Here is a 22,966-nt window from a genome sequence, read left to right as displayed (position 1 = left end):
ATTGTTCAACAGGTGTAATGCAGACAATATGGTGTCTGATGAGCAGTAAAAACATTTTTAAAAAAAGATAAAACATGGCTGGCTGTTCCCAGTGAATAGTTAATTCTGCAGGGCAATCTGTATACTCCAAACAGAGGAGGATCTATTTGTGTAAAACTGCGTAGGCAATTGTTATTGTCATGGTTACAGCACAAGGAGATTAAGCCGTTGGCTGTACCTACAAGTCTAGCAAGAGCATTGCATCTTCTAATCTGTTTTTGGCTTGATACGTATGTTTTTCAAATCCGACTTATGATCATAGCAACATAATTACAGCAAGCAATGCAATTATCTTCAGACAAATGCACAAAATGATCCCTAACTTATGGTAGAGCCCAAGGGCTATAGGAATTATAATTATAACAAATGTTGTTTATCTGTTCTTATGTCAATATCCGTGAACCCTTTGATGGGTTTGTAGTGACTATTTGGTTTGGTAAATTTCTGTGAAGGGATTATATCATCATGTCTGTTCTCAGTCAATGCCTAATGATAAAATGATTTCCTTAGTACAGTAATTGGTGGTTTCACAGCCTTAATTCAAGCCCTAAGATGTAGAATAAATACTTATACTCTCTGGGGATCTCCAGTGAAAAACTGGCCTTAAGCCATCTATGTTTAATGTTTAGATAATGTTTCATATTTTGCCAATGATAATAAAATGGTCAGACAGAGGAAGCATCTCTTACTGAAAGCATGAGATAAGGTTTGGCAGTGTGCAACCATAGATTTCTGGGAAAGAAAACAATTCCTCAGCCAACTTGCATACACACAAATCTGTAATATATCTTTCCGCGTTTTTCACATATATTTGTAAACATATTTTGCAAAATTGTTCTAATATACAGTCATTTAAAATGGAAATAGTTTTGTAGCACTCCCACACTGTGCTATGATTGCAGAGTGTTGTCTTTGACGTAGGGCCTACCCTGAACATGTAAACGCTATAGTTTGGTGGTTTCTCAACTTTCTTTCTTCAATCTTATCAATCAAACATCTGTCTGCCCATATCATACATTGTGTCCTGTCATATATTATGCTCATCTGTTCCACAGATGTGAGCAGCGGCTAGCTATGTTGACTAAAAGGAGCAAAAAAACTTTGAGAAGTACCTGCGTAGAGACTAGCCCATTTGTGACTACTCATTCTGATACACACCTATACATTCATTTTGCATGTGTTCAGTTGCAGTACACCAAAAAGCACTAATAAACAAACATAAATTAAACTGTTTTTAAATGTCTTAAAATCTTTATGGTTATCAATTTCAAGTGTCTGTTGTTGTTTTTAAAAATAACTAAAGTTTCATGGGTTGTACACAGCATGCACCTGTGCTCGGACTTGTTTGGAAAGGCGGCAACACCAAAAAAAGCTCCATTAACTTATAAAATTAAACAGCTTATGAGCACTATTTAATCAAGTGGGTAAATTGCCTGGAAGCTTGTGGTACTTACAGTAATTTGTTTACCATTTTACATGGTTTAGTATTGTAATATTTAATTTCACATTATATTATTTTCATTGTTCTGTTCCATAAATATGATTTTTTTTAAAGACTAGGAAATAGTGACACGTTTTCAGTGTTACTCAGGGCTGCTCCCTTGATGCGTGAAGAACACTCAGGACACCGAGGTGTGACCCTTTAGGCTGTACAGGCTATTGCCCAATCTCTCAGAATTAGAGATTAAAGTCTTAGGTTTCTAATTTCCAACAATAGTTCTTATTTTTGGCTTTGGCTCCTGTTTTATTCATGATTACAAGCACTCACACAGGTGTTTTCACTTATGTTGCCATTCTTTATTATAATATCACTGTCGCCTCTTGTCTATAATTCAACTGTAAGAGCAATTTGTCATGAGATGCATTGTGATGTACTGATGTGAATGTAGTGGTTTACTGAGTGGTACTTTGTTTAGTCTACAGCCTTAGAATGGGTTTGGGGTTGGATTAAAAAAGCATCACACTGTGAGTATTCTTTTCCTGCAGGATTCCTGTGGGTTGTTGCTTTGGCAAAATGTGTTGCAACGGCTCCCTGTGTTTATTTTACTGTATTTAATAAAGCCCCATGCAGCATGTCTCTTCACACCAGAGCGTGCCTGCTTCCTCCCTCCTCAAAGCAACAGGAATTCCTTCCTGATCGCTGGCTGAACTCAAGTTGAATAGATTTACTGTGGATGGATGTTCAGCATGTTCAGATATTCAAAGCGTATGCACAAACATTATGGCTTCAGTTTTAATAATCTTTTTTGCAGGATAATTCTGCTCACACAATGTTGGTCTGTTGCTCTAAATGTCATTTTCTCCCAGCTCAATAATTCCAACGCTATATATTTTTACTACTTTATTTTCTACTATACTTTGATTGTTTTCCTTTTCCTAAATTAGCAGATTAAGCAGAAACAGAGAGTTGGAAATCGCTTTAGTTCTATTGTATTGCAGTGTTTTAAGATTAATCAAAATATCACGTGTTCCCTCTGACTATGCAAATACTGACAGTACAGAATCACTCATCCAAATAAGCAAGAAGATGTTTACGTAGAGATTTGATGGTATGCGATACTAAAGCCGCCCTCTAGAGGCTAGCTGGCCTCTCTTCAGCACTCTGTACCCATGGCCCAACTCTCTCTCTCTGTCCATTAATTGCTCAACGACGCCCTTTCATCTCTGTTGACTTGATCCAAAGAAAACACCATTACGCTGCACATTATGATTAAAGACTGTGCTTTTTGGGTCCACCCATATAACTTCTGCTGCATGAAAGCACCTACTGTATTTCAGATCAATAATGATATTGGTCAGGTGTTGAATTTAGATTATCAGGGCTTATGAGCTGAATATATGCTTTTAGTTTGTTGCATTTTGCTGTAAGAGTTCTGAATAGTAAATAAAGATTTTAAATAATAAAGCTGACTTCTTTATCACAGTCTCTGAGATAGGAAGTATGATAGGGTATAGTACAGGATGTGAGTGAAATATCTTCAGTTTATTCAAACCGTACTTAATCTGTCAGAAGAACCTCACGAGGGAGCGATAATCTTTGCACATGTCCAACAATATTAATAACTTCTATATATCATAATCTTTGCAGTTCACTTCTTTTTAGCAGGCCCTCACAATAAAACATCATTCATGTGTAGGCTGTGGAAAATGCCTAGAGAGGTCTAACTGCATGGCAATGACTGGCTTATAAACTTTTAAAGTTTAAGACCCAATTGTAGTCAAAGTCTGTGTCTAAAGCAATATTGAGTCATTCTTCACTGAGGCAAGAAGTGAATGTTTTTCTTCAGGGTTTAATTATCAGCTGGCTGACGGGCTCAGCATAAAAGTTTCAAAATTGCCATACCTCAGGAAAAGCACATCCCATTATTTTACCTACCTCCATACTATTGTGGAGAAAGAAAAGTGATCATTTTGGACTTGATGTGCAGCTGTTGGACCTAAACTTGCATTAAAAATATCTCTTGAGCAAAAAGATGGCTTCTGATTAATAGTTCACAGTTTTCTAGCCTGACACACAACTTGCAGTTCATCCAAGAATGGGCAGCAAAACACAGAACTTTGTTATAATGTCAGAAGTAGCAATAACATAAACAAGTGCAAATGAGATTCAGTGATAAAAGAAAGTTTGAAATGTGGCTCATAGGAAAGATGTGCCCTGAACACTTCAACACAGTGACAAACAGCTGCTGGTGCTTTTCTATGGCTATTTTTCTTCTTTTCAAACAGTGTTACAATAGTTTGGTAGGAGACCACTTTTCTGCATGTTTGCCTTTTATTTGACAGTTTGCCAGTGTTGAGGCACAGGAAAGAAAAAAGATCGATGCCATGCAATAAAGGTCCATGGCCAGATTCGAACCAGGGACATCACAATAATGCGGCACTAGTCTCAAGCTGGGGGGCCACAGAGATGTCCTGAGGGAACAAAATTTTTTATTTATTTAAAACATCTACAGGTCTTCAGATTCAGATTCATTCTTTATTGTCCTCAGTGGTGGAAATTTGTTTTCACAATCTGTACAAAGAGCACCTTCAACATTAATACTACACACAAACTCAAACAATGTACACATATCTACACATATAACACAGGAGTGACATCATTAACTTGTCTGTGAGTTTAACACTCTTATAGCACAGGGTACAAAACTTTTTCCAAAGCGTGCCTTTTTGTAGAGTAGCTGTCTGTTCCCACGGCCAGATGGGAGAAGGGTGAAGCATGAAGTGAGAGAGTGGTTGGGATTTTTGGTGCTACCACATCAGAAACGTGTTGCAATCAGAATGGTGCAGTGGTAGTAGCAGGTCCTGGGTTTAAATCCCAGTCAGGACAAACCTCCAGTAAGGGTCCCCAGACTTAAACCCCTAAATGCTATACAATCAAGCCTATATTGGAACAGGTTCCTTAAATGTAAGTTGTTTTGCATGAAAGCGCCAAACAAGTAAATGTAATGTTATACAGGGAGATATCTATTGTACATTTAAGGGGAACCAATTTCCTTGCTGCCAATAAGTCTGCAGACATCTTGACAAGTCATAGCACGACAAACAAAGGTGTAATTACTAGCATGAATGATAGCAACATTCCATTTAGACTGGTGAACCAGTCTCAGAGTCCTCATATTATGTATGACGGGAATAGCTACAGTTACATCTGTGTGTTTCCTACTGACAAGATAAAATATCTACTGTAAAAAAAGATGGTGTGTTTAAGTAAAGCTGCCATCTCAGTCACAACTATATTAGAAATGATTTGGTCCATTAGCAACTAACAACTGTGAAATGAAATTTGCACACAATTAAATCAGTGCAGCTTACTCTTAATTTCCCAAACCTGGCTAACATGTCAGTGTAGTATTATGGCTAAGTTAAATTATAATACCCTCAATTACTCTTATAAACAAGCTTCATGCTTCTAGAGAATCTCAGTAAGTGTACACTAGCTGACTTGCAGAAAGTCAGCTAGTGTTGCCAATTGCCAATTTTATTATTTTGAACATATGTTAACAATGATAAACTTTCTTTTACAAGGGATAATATTAAATGATTTACTTAATATTAAGGAAAATATACTCTCATCAAGTCAAACTTTAACAGAGCTGTAAGTAACGGAGTGTGTCTTTGGAGTGTGTCATTGTTAGTCATTCCACTGTTCCAACAATCACCAACAAATTATGGAAAGTATCGCTACAGAGATAAAGTCCTTATTGTTTAACCAGAAAGAGCTTATATAGCACTTTTGATAGCTACCAGACTCCACAGAAAAAAAACAACAATAATTTTGCCTCGCAGACAGGGGTGTACTGGGACTAAAATTCAGCCCGGGACTTTGAGACAAAGAGGCATTTTATGTGAGTTTTTGTTGTATACAGTCAATCAGATTATGCTGAAGAATTTCAAGAAACTCTGGGATGACACCTGCCTCCTCAGTGTGTATAAGCAAACAAGGCAGCACTGCACTGAACAAGACCAAGTCAGGCAAGCCTGATTTAGTCAGAATGCTAAAATACTTAATTATAATCAAAACAATGCAGTCCCATAAAATAGAGCAGTCTGTGTATGTGTGTGCATAAAAATCAAATCCCTAATCTTCAACTCTGAGTAGTCCAGCTTCCCCTGTCCTTTACCCTCTGCTTATATTGATTGTACAGCTACATATGCATGAGAAGAACATCAATAATGAATATGACTAACAAAAATCTGTTTTCTAGTTCTATCAATGCATAATATTATTGCCTACTCAGCCCCGCACACTGCCCCTGTACCTGTCACTGTTTTGTCTGGTTCTATTGAACCTCCATCAACCTCCTCCTGCTGCACCTCTTTCTTTTGCAGCTCCTCCCGTTCCTCCTGTTCCTTTTCTCCATCCTCATCAACATGACTGGGGTCATTATCACCCTGTCTCTCTGCATCACCTTCACTGACCTTAACAGCTAATAAATGAAGAGATTCCTCACTTAGAACAATGTTGTCTTTGTGTGATAACACATTGTTGCATAGTTGTCATTTGTACTGGGGACGCTGGGCACATGTCTCCATCACTTTTTGAAAGCTTTTGTTAAAAATGTTCTGAAAAATAACTTGCACCAAGAAATGTAGCCAAACCAACAAATGAAAATGCTTTGAGAAAGATTTATTTGCACAATAAGAAAACATGCAATGCAACTTAAATAGGCAATAGAACAAACAAATGTGCATTGTCCAAAAAAAGTAACTTAATCCAAAAAACAAAACAAAAAACAAGCTGCTGATTACTGCATTTTATTATGTTATATTTTTATATTTATGAATTGTCACCTGCCAGCTGAATTTTTGGTTTCCCTTTCTATAAATTAAGACATTTCCACCGTAAATTGGAGGACAAAATTTCTCCAGAATTCACGAAATTAAGCGTTTAATACTCCAATTTTCTGGGAAGGATCCCCAGATCCCCTGCTGATGTATTTCATCATTTCATATTTCTTCAAAATAGTGCTAAAAATCTTCTCGTCTTGTTCTCGTGCATTGTCACGTCTGACACCCAAGTGTATCATCACGACCCTAATCTGAGCTCTTATGTCCCCACCACTTCTCAACACAAACTGACGCTCTGGCATTGTTGTTTATAATATATGTAATATAGCCTATACACCTATACATAAATGCATATATAAATCATTTAGGTATGTAATAAATGCATTTTGGCGCATTTAGCTGCCTCTTGTGCCAACATTTTTTACTTAATTCTTAGTTTTTCGTACCACACATTTCTTTTCCCCCCGCGACCCTGCACGCAGAATAAGCGGTTGACGATGGATGGATGGACATTTCTTTTTCCTCTTTCTTTCTTTTTGACATAGGCCTACCATCTCTCTGTTGCGATCGAGATCAAAGACATCCATCTGTCACGTTGCAGCAGGCAAGCAGGAGAGACTGAGAGCAGAGGTCTAGTTCCAGGGTTTATTAATCCAAAATACACCAGGCATGAACAAAACTCTGGTAACTGGTAACATCAAACATGCAGCAACTCGTAGTACACACTTCATACGACAAAACAGAGTGTATACACACTACAATGACAGGACAGGGAATGAACAGAAACACCAAACATATATACTCAGGGACAAACGAGCAGGGTGGGAGGTGACCGGGATCAAGGCAGGGAAGCAGAGGGTATGGTGATCGCTCAGAGGAGAGGAAAGAGAGCAGGTGACCTATCAGATTCTGTGACTACACCAAAATGACGATGTTTTCCTAACCATAACCAAGTAGGCCTACTTTCGGGACCTAAACCCAACCAAACTGCAACTGCTTCACATGGTCAACAAAGCCTCTGGCGCTTAACTTGCCACTTGGGTCACATAATCTGATAGCTCATACATTTTGGAGCCCTGTTGGCCCAGCTTTGACTTAAAGGTCTGGTCTGTATAAAATGGGACTCATGTTGGCCATCGGAAATCAGAGACTGTTGTGGCCACATCTTCACAGAGACCTGCCCCATCAACATCCCGGATCAAGCACTGTATTACTTTGTGCTATAATAATACAAATACAGTAGCCTATTATTTGACGATATAATGACAAATAAACAACCGTGCACCTTGTACATGTGATCACCACAAACACTGTATTCTTTCGCGTAGGCTATATTATATTAGGGAGGAGGCAGAAATGCCAGAAAGAGATATCTCAAAACCATGACGAGAGAAAAAGTATTTCCTTGTAATTTTTGTAATCTTTGACTGACCCTTTAGTGCCGCTTAGGATATTAAAACCATGGGTTAAAACCATAGAAAAACTTAAAATTTGATCAACAATGTCTTAGGAAACAAAGTGTTTTTATCATCTCCTTGTCAAACCAGCGGCCCCTAAATTTTGAGTGCACGTGTATTCTAACCGTTATGTTTATGCATTGACAAGGCACAGACCCATAGCTGGCAGGCAGAGATACCGACGTCATTCTTTTCTCACTCCAAATTCAAGTGCTGCAGTATGAAAGTCTTAGCCGAAGTCTGTATATGCCCGGTTGTTTTCCTTCTGGATAGGATGGCGAACAGAGTAGGCCTATGTCTACGTTTTTGCCCTTTAGGGGCTCTAGTTTTGGCGGCATAAACTTGACTTCGAGTTATGTAACCATGGCATCTGTGTATGTAGTTTTTACTTTGTATGTTAAATGTGAGAAATGGTTACTTTCGTAATTTTTTTGGCAGCTACAATCAACCATACCATAATAGCAGGAATAGACGCGCAGCAAAATCCAAGCGGCGGCTTACTGCGCGGTTTTGCTGGAGCCTGGAGCCGCAGTCTGTTACAGATTCATGAAGTACACATTTCCACACCCAACATATTCGGTTTTTTGTCTATATATTTGGTGTATGGCATGACGTGACTTGAGCAGGCCAACAGGAAAAAAATGAACAAACATTTGCAAATGCTTTTTATTCTATTTTTTTCCTCCAGCAATAAGTTTTATTTTGTACAGCTTCATCCTTTTTTTCATCCACGTGTACCAATGTTTGCATCAAACGCACTTCCTTAGCAACGTGTATCTGAACCAGGAAGTACTTTTGTATGCTCTCGCTAACTAGCCGTGGTTAGCACAGTGAAGTGAAAGTGTGCGGCAGCAAAGTTTGTCTCAGTTGTATTTTTGAGTCCAGCTTCCGTCCGTATGTAATAAACACATGCCAGGTAACGTCGTGGTTAGCAGGCAGTCCTGTCGCTTGTAGGAGAGGAGTGAAAATTGTAAGTTGAGATGTTTTGTTGTGTGTTAGCTCGCTGTTAGCTAACAAGCTAACGAAAACTGCTAGCTTGACTTGAAATAACTTATTTGTATTGAATGTAATATCTCTCCTAATTCATTAAACAGACACGTAACATAAAGTAAATACCGCTTGTTTAATAACGCACACTTTAAACTGACAGGCGTAACGAGCATTAACAACAGGAATTGTTTGGGAAGTTGATAACGTCAACTTAGGTTAACGAGATGGGTGACATTATGTTATGTGCATGCTTCGATTTGTAGTCTTGTGGATCAGGATTGTGATTATCATGTTTTAGATACCGTTAGCTGCAACGTAGATGTTTGTATTCAAATTAGCAACGCTGTACTGGTGATTCAAGTGAAAACCCATATAGTGCCCACTTTGTGCTAGTACCTTTTTGGTCTAAGTGGTAAATGGCTTAGAACCACCACGTTGCTTTGCAAGAGACTGCATCTTTATGTCTTGTATATCAAAATAGTATTGTTTGTATTTCTTTCTCTGTCACAGGTGTGCCATGAAAATTATTTTCTTACCACTGTCTGATAGGCCACGATAGGCTTGATAGGCAAGGTATGCAGGGGTTATGGAAGGTCTAATGAATTCTGCCGAAGAGCAGCAACCCTCCTCTCCTCTGGCCAACGCATGGGCCAAAAAACAGGAATCAAGCAAGATTCAAAAGCCAAAACTTGTTGGTGGATTTGTTTTAGTGCATGCAGGTAAGTGCGCACGTCATTATTAACATGTAGAATTAAGAACTTATTAGAAAGAAATACGTAGAAAGCAGCACCACCACATAATAAATAAACATAATTTAAAGTAATATGGTGGTATCACCATAGTAATTTAAATTATGTTTATTCCCTAATGAACTGAACTTCTGCTTTAATATGGTCAACTATCATCACTTTATAAACACTTGTCAGTAATGGAATTGCTATTTTTTTGTTATTAGTTTTACCAGGAAATCTGCCTTTTTCAACTGCCATTGGGCCAGAAGTGAATTTTTGACACTAGTTTGAAATCTGACTTTACATACATGGACAGCTGTTATTGCAAATCTAGTGGTTGCTTAAATTCTAGTGTGAAGCCACCTCTGATTTTCTTAATCCCCAGCTAACTCAACATGATCACAACATGCCACTGGTGGCAAAGGTTTTGAGTTCAAGACCCAAGTGATGCAGAATGTGATGCAGGCATTGTGTAGTGTGAATAAGAGGCATGCTACTTTACTAGGTTTAATGATGCATTTGGTTCCTCCTCTTCTTCCTCTTCCACATCATCCTTCTTTCTCCTCAAAATGCCTGGCTAATTTCCCTTCAGGAGCCGGATACCATTCTGAATCTAAGGCCAAGGAGTACAAGCATGTGTGCAAAAGAGCCTGCCAGCGAGTAAGTTTACCTATATGGGCATTATCATACTGTTTGTGCACAAAATCAGTCTTATTCTCATTGCAATGTTAGTAAATGCATTATCTAGATAATTTGGCACTTCATATTATTTAATCTGTTTAATACTTTCTGAATAAAGACCAACAAAACAGACTGACATTGATCATTAATTAAAGTAGCCTTTCAAGGCTTTCCTTAAGCAATTGAAAAATTATGCTGTACCATTATATTCAAATGTAATTACTGGAAAATATGCATAAATGTTTTTATTATTTGGTATTGCTAAAATATTAGTACTAAAGACCCCTGTATCTGCTAGAAATAAATGTGTTTATGTGATAAATAATGAATAAGTATGCTTTCATCCATACACTGAAGTCAACTTATTTAGTCAGTTTAATAGTTTACAGTTTACTTGCTCTTTAACCTCAGTTGGCTGTGACAACAAATCAGTTATCTAAAAGTTGCTTAATACTGTGGAGTGTGTAAACCTCCTTCTACTACATTTGCACACAAATATGTCCTGTTCTTGTTCTATCAATGGATATAATGTCTTTAGAAAGTACCTTTTTTTTTTTTTTTTTTTAAACAACTTGACCTATTACATAATGTTTTTTTGCAATCTGTATTGGCTTTATCAGGACGATATTGGGATTTTCTTCCACACTTTCTCAGTGGTTTGCTCAGGTTGGATGGAGAACATCTGTGAACAGCTGTCATTACATATATTTTCAGTGGGATTCTAATCTGTGTTTTGGCAGTACTACGCAAGCACTTTAATGTTCTTGTTTTGAAGTCATTCCAGTTTTCATTTGGCTGTATTAAGATCATATTGCTGTTGGAAGGAAAGTATTTGTTCTTTGGCACTCCAAATCATGTTCTCAGTAATATCATTGTATTTTGTTTCATTCATTGTTCATTCCATCCTTACAAGTTGCTTAATCCCTATGACTGAAAAACAACATCATGCTGCAGCCATCACCCTTGCTTTACTATGGGAATGGTGTTGGATGGGTAAGGAGCTGTGCCCATTTTCCATTGGATGTTGCACTTTGCATTAAGGCCCAAAAGTTAAATTTTAAAAAGGGGCCTTGCTTTCATGCCAGCAGTTATTCATACCTTGTTACAACGTCTTATATGTTACTTGTTGTGATAATGTTACATAACTGACTTTGAGAAATGTAGGTAGTGAAAGTATTGGCTTAAATGACAAGGTGTCTCTGTCTGTCTTTTCCAGGCTGTGGACCGGCTGAAAGCTGGTGCACTTGCAGTGGAAGCAGTGGCTGCAGCACTGGTTGAACTTGAGGTTGGTTGACTGTGCATGTAACCTTTATTACCTCTGTAATCTGTAACACCACACATACATAATTAACATCCAAAAAACTTTCAGTGAGGATAAGAAACTTAATTTGACATGTGTATGTGTTCATCCAGCACAGCTTTATTCTGCTGCATGTATGCACATCCTGTTGGATGATGTTAGGCATGATTTTCCTCAGAGCAGGGTTGGAATAAAGGATAATGAACTGCTGTAAGAATTTACAAAGAACTGTGGTAGAGCAAGCACTTGTGTTTTTTTAAAGCTAAATTAGAATAGCCATATGGTGCAAAAAATACCTGCTCAAGCATTAGGCATAGCACAAGTGATGGGCAAAACTAAGAAACACACTTGAAAAATAACAGTCTCAAAACCATCAACAAGTAATTATGAAGTAATATTCTTACTAGAATATTTCTGACTTGTTACTTACTTGACTCATTTTTAAGAAGTACTTCAGAGTGGCATGCGGCATGTATTTGCAAATGAAAATGGGACAAAAGCAAAGCTATTTATAACTATCTACAAAATTCAAATGAACTCATGATAACAGTGGTTCTGACCCTTTGATAAAGCTGTAGTGTAGGTACTTAAGAAAATGCATCAAGTGCTTTCATCAAATGCTTTTTGTCTTTCTTTAAATTAAGAAGAAAAGAATGACTTTCCTTCAGCATATTAGCATTGACAGTATGCTTCATTGCAATTATAGTTTTATTCTAGGCCGCATGTTTTTAATTGTTCTCAGGACTCTCCTTTTACAAACGCTGGCATGGGCTCCAACCTTAATTTGTCGGGAGAAATTGAATGTGATGCGAGTATCATGGATGGGAAGTCGCTCCATTATGGCGCCGTAGGGGCTATTGGTGGTGAGTTACTACACACTTGTTGATATATTATGATATATAATACTGCTATGTTGTCGTGGCACTGAAATTCAGTCACCTGCAAGTAATAGCAATGACTCAAGCCTCTGTCTGTTATATGTTTTACTAAGATACTTTCTACCATCTCAGAGTGTTTTTAGGGATTTGGCATCATAAATCCTTACAATGGGGGACCAACCACTTTTTACAGGGAGAACATTCAGGAAATGCTGCTAAAATGTACACATCAGTATACTTACATAGAGCTTTCCTTGAAGGCTTTCAACAAAAGCAATTCTTTTGCAAGAACTGAAGATTCACAGCCCAGAAGTGAAAGAATGATGAATGAAACTTTGTCGGCTTGGATATAAAATGCATACCTGTCAACTTGTGTTTTATAAGGTCTCTTAAGGCACTGAGATGTGTTTAAATAGGCTAAAAGAAACCCACTATTCATAGGTGTGCTCGTGTAACAATGTGCAATACTACACAGTAAACTCAATGTCTACATTGCCTGTGAAAATGAACAAAATATACAGAAAGTCAACACAGATATTGCAAAAATCAAACTGTATGTAGTTCACCTGTATTGTGCAGAGAAAGACTCATTATTTGGTCTTTTGATGACTCTTCTCTTTCTCTTATTTAAAAATCATCATTTTGCCCGTAATAATGTGAAGAATTACTGTGTGTGTTTGAAAAATCTAGTCATGAATTGAGGACCTTGATTTGTTTACACTGTAATAAAAGCACATGGAATGAACTGCTAGCCCTGTGATAATTCTGACTTTTCCTTCAGGTATTAAGAACCCAGTCTTAGTTGCAAACCGTCTACTGAGTGAAGCACAGAAAGGGAAACTATCAGCTGGCAGAATACCACCCTGGTGATTATCATTATGAATTCATGTTGTATTAATGTGACTATATCCGCTTGTTAATGTTTTTTCTTTTGTCAGCTTTTTAGTAGGGCGAGGAGCACATGATTGGGCAGTCAGCCATGGAATACCGCCATGCCCTTCAGAGAAAATGGCCACCAGTGAGTTTCGTTATACTGATTCAGAAATATGCTTCATTCAAGAAATGTATTTTCTGTTGCGGAACTACTGAACCAAAACACTGCTCAGAACAAGAGCATGGACGAGGTGCATCAACTACTTAGGTGGATGAGTTAGATTGAGATTGTTTTTTTTTTTTCACACACAGAGTTCAGTTTATCTGCGTACAAGAGGAACAAGCGAAAGATGGAGATGGCAGAAAAGATGGACACAGGACATAATCAGACAAAGAAAAGACGACAATCAAGTGAAAATGTGAGTACAGAAAACAGTTATTTTATTAGCATCATGTGTATTCTTGCTGAATCAGTTGAGTCAGAATGGACCCGCCCCTTTCTGCTGTTTTTGTAGTAGTGTCCCTCACAGCGAACGGCATGTTTTTTATTTGCCCCACAGGTACTGTAAGGGGTTGATCTGTCCAGGGTTAACATTTGTACTAAAGAAAATGCTCTGTGGTAGTGGTCAACTATAATTGCATCTAATAATCAATACCCCCATGTGGAGAGAAATTATACTTGCCTGGAAGTGGTACTGAAATGTGGTCCAATAAACTAAAAAGGTATATCTACTTCACTGCACAGGTGCTAATAAAGGCAAGATCCACAGAAAAAACTTGTGTGTAGAATGGAACAGAACAAACAGAATGCAAAAAGATAATGAAACAAATACCAAAAGGGATATTATGGGAAGAAACCAAAGGTGGGAAAACCTATGTCCTATAAATTCAGACTGAAGACCTACAAAGGTAAGAGGGGTCAGTAACGATAAGAGCACGGGGTTTACCCCAGTAGAAGATGTTAATGTCAGCATGACCTTGTCCATCGAGGCTACTATTAGTAATGAAGTCAGTTTTATCATGCAGCCCACAGATTCTAAATCAGCAGTTATGCATGGGGATATGTGGCATCAAACTGAATATAAAATTATCAAGTAGAATATGATATTTTATGCAAGAAAGGAATTAAACTACTCTTCACAACTAAGACGTAAAAAGATAAGTTCTGCCAGTTATGATCTCAAATTCTCACAGGGTCATCGAAGGAAATGGCATTACCAGGTTGCACAGAGGTTTCCAACAAACAATTAAAGTGTTGACAAGAGTTGGTGCAAAGTTTCAGTGCCCTGAGCAGCACAACTGGAGAGTTGCCTGATGATGAGCTGAGTGGAAAGCAGTTGAGAGCAGCAGACTCATTCTGCTCTAAAGTCACTAGCAGTGGCGGCAGCAGCAGCAGCAGAAAAGGGTGGGAGAGTTTATGTTGGTTAGGATGTGAATTGTGTTAAATGGAGTAAAACATGTAAATGCAACCTTATATGCGTCTTTGGACCTGCTTTTGAACACTATAACTGTTTATTTAGTTCAGTTACATAAATCCTCAATATTAATGAGATATCCATAAAAAGCAAGACTAACAACTAAGATAGACTGTTTGTTGACTCAGGCAAGTTCAAGTGATATATGATTAAATGACTGGTAATGATGCCAAGTGGCTAGTTAGCCTAATGAGAGTTTAAGGTTTGACTTGCCCTCTGTTCTCATCCATCTCTTACATGTTTACACAGAACTGATTGACCTATTAAAGATTAATATGCGACTATTTGGTGCAGTTAAGCTACCACTGATTTGGACATAACTGATAGTCAGACTGTGACTGTTCAAATGCATGCCTTGTTCAGAGTTTTTACAGTGATTTGGCATCAACCATTTCATTAATTCTTACTTTGTCATTGACATATAAAGTGAATTAACAGGAAATAACCCTATCTTTTATCAAGAATGGAGACTTGTGGGTTCAAGAAAAGGCGGTATTGCAGCAACTCTGGTTTTAATTTTCATACACAATTTTCTTTTTTCTGCCTCTGAGTTTTTGCCAAGCAATAAAATCTTTCCATTCTTTTTTTCAGTCCAATATAGGCACCTGTCTCATTATGGTCTATGGTTGCAGTGTTTTTCTTTTAGGAATATCTAAAGCATATCAATATAATTCCTACAATGCCCTTAAGTTTTACATTATTCATTATTTATGTCATTATTTACTGTGGATTTGTTTTATTTAAGGACACCGATAAGAAATGATAGGATTGTCTTTGTAGCATTTTGAAATAGCTGGCTCTGGTTCGTTTTTGGCCTCAAGGGCTCGGAGACAGGGCTGATTTAGGAGAGCATAAGACAGATGAGATGTGCTGTTGCCTTTTTTTTACTCTCCCCTTTTAGTCCAGGATTCAATGAAGTTCTTCAGTTTCTGGAAGGAGTTGAGCTCTGATCATGTATCATAATGCCATTTTACACATTTACCCTGTAGAACTTAATTCATCATGCAGCCTGAGTCATGATGGTTCTCAAACAAGTCACTTCCAAAGTAAACTGCAATCAGGAAAGGAATACAGCTGATGGAAATCACAACATCACATATTTTTAATGAATGTGAAGGGCAAGGAAGAGTGATTATAAATTTCATGCTGTACATTCTTAACTTTGGAAATGTACTTAGTCAAAGATGATGTCTCTGCTGCAAAATGTGAATTTTTGGACTTATCTGAAATTTTCACTCCTCATTTATCCATTTGTATTTATTTGTGTTCTGTTCATGTCACTCTTCTCCTTACTGTCATGTAGGAAAATGGTTCAGGGTGCCTCGATACAGTGGGAGCCATTGTGGTAGACCTGGAAGGGAACGTAGCTGCAGCAGTGTCCAGTGGAGGCCTGGCCATGAAACATCCCGGCAGGGTTGGCCAGGTAGTCAGTAGAAGAATAGAAGAGTTTGCCCTGATCATCCTTACTTCCTGTGTCCCATTGTTTTTTTGAATGTTAAAGCCCAGTAAACATTTCTGTGCGGGAAGTCATTTACTTTGAGGCAGCTACAGGAAGTTATGAGTTTGCATTAACAGCAGCTTAACAATGGGGGCTGAACAGAATGAATGAATCTGTAGAATTTACTGCCCTTACCTCATTAACACTGTTAAAGCTTGGAGCAATAGAGTAGTGAGTATATGGCATGCTATTCTAGTTAATGAGGGGAAATGTAAATTAGGCTGAAATGACCAACCCAGCCTTAAGTGTAAGTTTTAAATAATTTCATTGGGCTATAGTTATCACAGTATGTGATTTCCTAAACAAAAACATTATAACTAAAACAACAACAAAATGTCTTTGCATCTAAAATGTCCTCTCTTCCTCTCTCTTCCCAGGCTGCTCATTATGGATGTGGCTGCTGGGCTGAAAATGCCTGTAATATGAACCCTTACTCTACAGCAGTGAGTACCTCAGGTATACCACAGCACACTCTCTACAATATGTCACAGTTGTGTGTCTGTGTGTGTTGTGCGTGCATGTTTAACTCTCATTGTTAATGTTTACCGCTAGTCCGCCTTTTGTTTTGGAGAAGATATGAATCAGAAACAGATATTCGATGTGAGGCCTCTTATTTAGCCTCAGTGAGTCAAGCTTAAAAAAGCCTGATAATACTTTCCGATGACCTCCAACCATTCCAGCTGAGGGATTCTCATCAGTCACTTCCTCAGCTGATTGAGTCATCATTCTCCACTCTTTGTTAGTCAGCTGCGTGCCAGGTGCATTGCAGAGCTCTTTGGATTTACTATGACATTTGACATGGGACACCTGCTGTAGATATGATAGAGGGAGGACTGCCAGGAGTGCAGCAGAAAGATTGTAAATTTGTGCAGTTATCTAGATTCAGATCATAACTTAGTTTTTCTTAAATATATATTATTTATTTTATGTGGTATTTAAAAATAATGAAGCAACCGCATCACAAGCAAAAGTGATGTGAGCTACCACTATGGACAGCCTTTACCAATTCAAGCTAAATGTAATTAAAACTGAAAACACAATTTAAAACTAAATCTTTTAATTTAAACATCTGTTTTTACTGCAGTAAACGGTAAACAAATTATTTTCTTTAAAAAGACAGTTCATAATATGCTTCTGTTAATACAAGATGAAAACGCAATGAGGAAAAAAACTTTTGTTGAACTCTCTAAATGTACAGATTCTCTATTCTTCAATTTAGATCTGTACTCTTATTTTCAATGTACTTTGACTAACAATTGAAGCATGTTTAATATGTATGGTAAGTACAATGTATGTATAGTAAAAACAATCACAGGAAAAAGTATGTGAACGCTTAAGAATTACCTGGATTTCTGTATAAATTGGTAAAATTAGATCTGATCTTCATTAAAGTCACAAAAATAGAAAAACACAGTCTGCTTCAGCTAATACCATCCAAATAATTATATGTTTTCATATTATTATTGAACACACCGTGTAAACATATGGAAGCGTATTGCATTCACCAAAGGAAAAAAAAAAGAAAAAAATCTAAATGATAAAAATGCATCCAATAAATTCATACCAGAAATGTCTTTTACAATAAAGCAGGTCAATGGCTGATTTTGTAATAAATGGAGAAAAAAAAGAAATTTAGTGGCACTTAAAGATTGTGACATATAGACTTGACACAGCATTAGGTTGGATGATTTCAACTGGCTTTAAAGAGGTACAAGTGAAATGTTGCTTTTATATTTTTAGCATCACTGTAACAGACGAGATTTAAATCTTAATGCTACAAGACCAATCTCCGAACAGTAACGTGTCCTGTATTTGTAATGAATGTCAACAATTATTGCGCAGAACAATTTGAACATTAACATGATGCAGAGTAATGACATGATGGTTTCAGATGATTGGATTGAAATCTTCTGACACCACTGGGAAGTGTTTGGTCTGTGCTAATGCAATTTCATTTACGGAAATTCCATTCAGCTTCATTATATCAGGATGTCAGAAGAAGACTCATCAGAAGATATCTCAAAACCTCTGTAAAAAGATGTACATGAAAGACTGATCTTTAAAAGGTAAAAACAAATTAAGGTTAAAATCTTTGCCCTTACCGAGTGTATATATGTGTGACAGTAGGTCTGGAAAAAAACACTCTGCATTCCCCACCTACTTTTTTTGCAGTCAATTTTAACACACCTCGACAAGTGTAAGGATGATGCAGGGGAGGATAGAGAGGGTACACACACTTGAGGCAAAGACACTGTTTTTGTATAGATTAAATCCTAGCCTTCATTTCACCAGCCTGTGGTGAAAGTGAACCTTTCTGACCATTACTGACAACAAGAGCCTTGTGAATTTTGTGATTTTAAAAATGCTTTACATTTACTGTACAAGTCTGCATGCAGAGAAACGATAGCAGCCAGAGCAAACAGGAGCAGAGAATGGTATCAAAACTTGAAGAGAGTCAATTTGACAGACATTCTTCCCTTTCAGGACCATTCAGTCATTTCAAAAACAAGTTACATTCTTCTTGAACATTTTTCTACAATGTATACAGCCATGCTTTGGTGATTTTAGCTGAAAGCAACATTGCTGGTTGTGAGCCATATGGATTTGAATGTGAGGTAGAGGCTACATTAGCCCACTTCTTTAAGATGTGCAGACCTCTGCGACATAGCTTCTGGGGATCATTAAAACCTTTTGATGTGGATCTGTAGCCTAATGCATCTCAGCACAGACGAGCTGATTTGATCTGACAGGCTGAAGCTTAAGTCATATGTACTGAGATAGCCAGCGTTTTGCACTGCTAAAGCTTGTCTGAATATATGATCACCAGCAATCAGTGAGAAATTTAGGCTAATGTAACAATAGAAACAATTATTTTAAATAAACAGCCTCAGAAGTCCATAGTGTTGTAAATAGTGATTTTAACTGTATTATGTGCACTTGTATGTATTAAAGGGCTGTCACTTACTTGAAGTCTGCAGCTTAAAGGTCATTTGATCCATTCTGTATTTGTTCCATTAAGCTCGCAGTGTAAGACCACTGTCTTGGTAAAAGTCTATCAATTATCCCAGTAGATGGAGTGTACATGTTTGCTCTGTATGTATTTTCACCTCATCCTGTTTTCATATATTGTGGCTTTGCCTTTGATGTTACTAAAAAAGCTTTCCTTATGGGTATGGAGAGCATAATGTGTGTTCCAGTACAACACCTGTTTTTAATTTCACAACATGAAAGGCATTCCCATCAAAAGAAACTGTAATTTCCATGCTGACATGAGGAGTATGATCCTCACCCTATAGCATATATGTCACTCTTCCCTTCACCTCACCACCACTTTGTCCATTGCCCACACACACACACACACACACACACACACACACACACACACACACACACACACACACACACACACACACACCCACCCACCCCATTCTAGTCTGTATCGTAATATTTGGCTCATGTGGGTCTTTGTTTTATATGCGGTGCCTGCTTTGCCTGGCCTTTGCTTTGCTGTGCCAAGTGAGGGAGCAGCTCATGAACTTCACTGTTTACTCCTACTTTTGTTGGCTGTCAAAATACTGTTTGTTTGGCCTCTTTCTTTTTGCATTTCTCTTGTGTTGAGCTGCTATTGTAGTCTGAGCTTCTAGCTGCAGTCCCAGTTCAACAGTGTCTGTGCTGCCATATTATCCATTTCCCCTGGGACAGAGCGCTTTATGGTAAACACATTACAAAAGGCACAGTACCTGGCCAATCTGACGCTCTGCTCTTGTTAAAACAGAACTTCAAATTGCTCCAGGCATCTGGTCTCCGCAGTTACCGACCTGCATTCAGTTTTGTTGTAGTTACCTGATATTTTATGGGGCCTTCATTTGTGTTTACAGAAACAACAAGGCTATATTCTTAAGTCTTTATGGGTTTTCACAGGAGCTTTTGCCAGATGCGTTTTGTTTTCACTTTCTTTTTTCCTGAGTACGAGCAGACATTTGAGAAATATCATATTGTAATCATGCAGCATGCATTTAATATCCTCTTTCCTTAGCAGCAACAAGGTATTGATTTTAATGTTGGTCCTTTTAAGCAGCAAGTAGCATATTATCTAAGATATAAAAAAAGCACACCTGCTAGGTTTTGACTTGGAAGTGGCAGAGAGTAAGGTGAGACATTTGTACAGGCTGCCCATGCTTTTTATGGTTCTTGGTCTGCTTAAATTCTTAACAAAATGCTTAGTTTCTCTCCTTGGACCTTTCGTTATACCACCTCGTTATAACACATTAGCATAGCTAAAGAGCATCTGACAGATTCAGGTGCTAATTGAAGCCAACTGAAGCGCACCCTGCTGGCACTTTGAATTAATTCAAAGGATTAAGTTTTAGCATGAATAAAATGTTCACACGCAGAACCTTTATACTGCATTGCTGTTTCTGTGGACGGTAACAAAAGGGTGTCACAGTCTTCACAGATAAAATTGCATTTGGCATGCTGTCACTTATGTCATAACTCCACACTGTTAGTCAGTGGTCTAATAAATAATAGTATAATAATAATATCAAATTGTTTGTTGTAGTTTACCTTCCACATTTAAATAAATAATATTTTTGGTGTTTGGTCAGTTAAGCCTTAATGGGAAAGTCATGTTTCTAAAAATATATATTAGCGTAACATATACATAGAAAACCTGTTGAGGCATAAATGTGTAATTTTGAAACATGTTGCATGTTAATATTGCAGTTACGCAGTAAGCCAGAGCACAGAATTTTACAAAAGTGGAATTAATAATGGGTGGCTGCTGTTTCAAATTCCCAGACCAGCTGGGAATCTGGGCAGGGAAAGCTGAATGAGAAACACAAATTTCTCTCCGGCAATTACTGTCAGTGTGTCCTTGAGCAAGGCAGCTTTGCTTGGCAGCCCCTAGGTGCTGTCATCTTTACCTTAAATAAAAAGGCTGAGAACATGCTAAAAAGACTGCAATAGCTCTGTATTTTTTCTAATAGCTGAAAAGGCCAGTCCTTTCATTTTGCAATATTTTACATTACATAACTTAATAACCAGATAAATTGGGAAAAGGTGGTCTTTTTAACATGGCATGAATATCAAATGGTAATCAAGAAATACTCACACATACTAAATTCTTCAAAGTTCACTTAAACATCAAGATGTGAAATATCAAGATGTGATTAAAACCATATACAGCTAATGTTTTGTTTAAACAGACATTTGTTTAAATGGGCCTTGGATTCTTGGGTGCCAGTGGGTTGTACTACATGTGCTACAACTCTGAACTCACTGGAGACCTTGTGCAATTCTGATCGAATGCATGCATTATTGCAACAAAGAAATGAGTGGATAAAAGTTAATGATAAAGGTTCAGCTGTGTCTGTGTGTCTTGTTCAAGGCTGTGGAGAGCATCTGATTCGCACCATGCTGGCACGAGAATGCTCTGCTGCCATGCAGTCTGAAGATGCCCACCAAGCGCTGCTGGAGGCTATGCAAAACAAGTTCATCAGTGAGTCACCCACAACCACTCCTTTCCACACACGCATACTAGTCGGCCATGAACTCGTTTGCCAGAAACACAATGATGCACTAAAAGAACTGAACTAACAAACAGATGTTGCGTAACATAAGGAATGAGCTAACAACTGGAAACATCGGAAATAATAGAATCAGAATAGAGACGGCTTTTGATTTATGGACCGTTTTCACTGTTTAAACAGGGCCTTCAAATGTTCCACACATCATAGCTGACAGCCACAGATTATTTTAGAAGACATACTTGCTTTGTTGAAAGTTCATGTGAAGATGTAATTTTTTTTTCTGCCATATTCTCAGAAGTGGTCAGTTTTTTAGCATGTCTTGTTAACTGTGTTTGCTGCGCCTGTGAATGACCACTGGGATAGAGCAGGGAAAGAATGGACATGTGGAAACGTGGTGGTTTCTGCCTTGTTTTGGCCTCCTTTAGAAGTCCATCCCAGTTTGGCATTGTCATGGACATCTGTAACACTGAGACATTTGGACAGACGGGATGAAGTCAATTTGAAGTTAATTCTTTTGTTGTTTCCTTTTAAGATTCACATTAAGTTAAATGGAGCCCCATAAATCCTGCCTTAGCAAGAGCAATGATGACAATGTGTGTGATGTGGCGGCCTCTCACTGAACTTTCATGATACAGCTGTCAGGTTCCATATCTTTAATGACAACACCATCCAAATATTTAGATCTTTTTGTGTAATACAGCAACTCTTATTGTATAGATACACCTGCCAAACATAAACACACACACAAATACTCAAATGGTTTAATCCCATTTATTTTTCCTTCTTTTGTTGTGATGGGTAAAAAAAAACTGTGAACCCTGAGGCAATAATAGAGATATTATGAAATGTTTAATAAACCTATACCCTTTTCAAAATGGAGAACAAATCCCAAAACTTTATGTAAATGTTGTCCAAGCTATTCTCAAAAAAATAGTTTTTTTTTATAGAGTGAAGGGAACATTACAACATGGGACCAAAATTAGTGTGAAATGCGACAAAGAAACAATGGGATGCAGACACAATAATATTTTCATCATGCGCCAATTGGTCCTGTTTTTCTTGTACTTGTTGCTGTGTTAAGACATTTCACGACACCAAAAGCTCTTTTTATTTTGCTCTTTTTCAAACAAAGCCTTTTTTTCTTTTATTGCCCCACACTAATCAGCCAATTCAATGTTTTTTTTTGTATACACAGCATCACTTCTGAAATTTGGTCAGGGAGCAA

The 22,966-nt window shown here is 37.7% G+C and overlaps 1 protein-coding gene and 1 long non-coding RNA gene across 4 annotated transcripts in view; one reads left to right on the top strand and one right to left on the bottom strand.

Moving 5' to 3' along the window:
* Window positions 1-3,792: 3,792 nt before the first annotated feature.
* Window positions 3,793-9,480, bottom strand: LOC123983999. The gene is made up of 3 exons (XR_006828342.1): window positions 9,311-9,480; window positions 5,799-5,966; window positions 3,793-3,951 (listed from the first exon to the last, which is right to left on the bottom strand). It is a non-coding gene; the product is annotated as an uncharacterized LOC123983999 (long non-coding RNA).
* The window catches only part of tasp1 (taspase, threonine aspartase, 1), a 37,724-nt gene continuing 23,312 nt past the window's right edge, over window positions 8,555-22,966 (top strand). The window contains exons 1-11 of one of the 3 annotated variants that reach the window (XM_046070550.1): window positions 8,555-8,754; window positions 9,324-9,493; window positions 10,098-10,165; window positions 11,403-11,471; window positions 12,229-12,349; window positions 13,146-13,230; window positions 13,303-13,382; window positions 13,550-13,656; window positions 16,016-16,135; window positions 16,588-16,666; window positions 21,600-21,710. In XM_046070550.1, coding sequence (XP_045926506.1) covers window positions 9,361-9,493; window positions 10,098-10,165; window positions 11,403-11,471; window positions 12,229-12,349; window positions 13,146-13,230; window positions 13,303-13,382; window positions 13,550-13,656; window positions 16,016-16,135; window positions 16,588-16,666; window positions 21,600-21,710 — 973 coding nt within the window. In that variant the 5' untranslated portion in view covers window positions 8,555-8,754; window positions 9,324-9,360. Of the gene's footprint in view, window positions 8,755-9,284; window positions 9,494-10,097; window positions 10,166-11,402; window positions 11,472-12,228; window positions 12,350-13,145; window positions 13,231-13,302; window positions 13,383-13,549; window positions 13,657-16,015; window positions 16,136-16,587; window positions 16,667-21,599; window positions 21,711-22,966 lie in introns of all 3 variants that reach the window. The other 2 variants (XM_046070549.1, XM_046070551.1) reach the window with 2 other exon arrangements.

This window comes from Micropterus dolomieu, linkage group LG15 (genome assembly GCF_021292245.1).
Source record: "Micropterus dolomieu isolate WLL.071019.BEF.003 ecotype Adirondacks linkage group LG15, ASM2129224v1, whole genome shotgun sequence".
In the NCBI taxonomy this organism is placed as follows: Eukaryota; Metazoa; Chordata; class Actinopteri; order Centrarchiformes; family Centrarchidae; genus Micropterus; species Micropterus dolomieu.
This window is presented reverse-complemented; position numbering and strand designations above follow the sequence as displayed.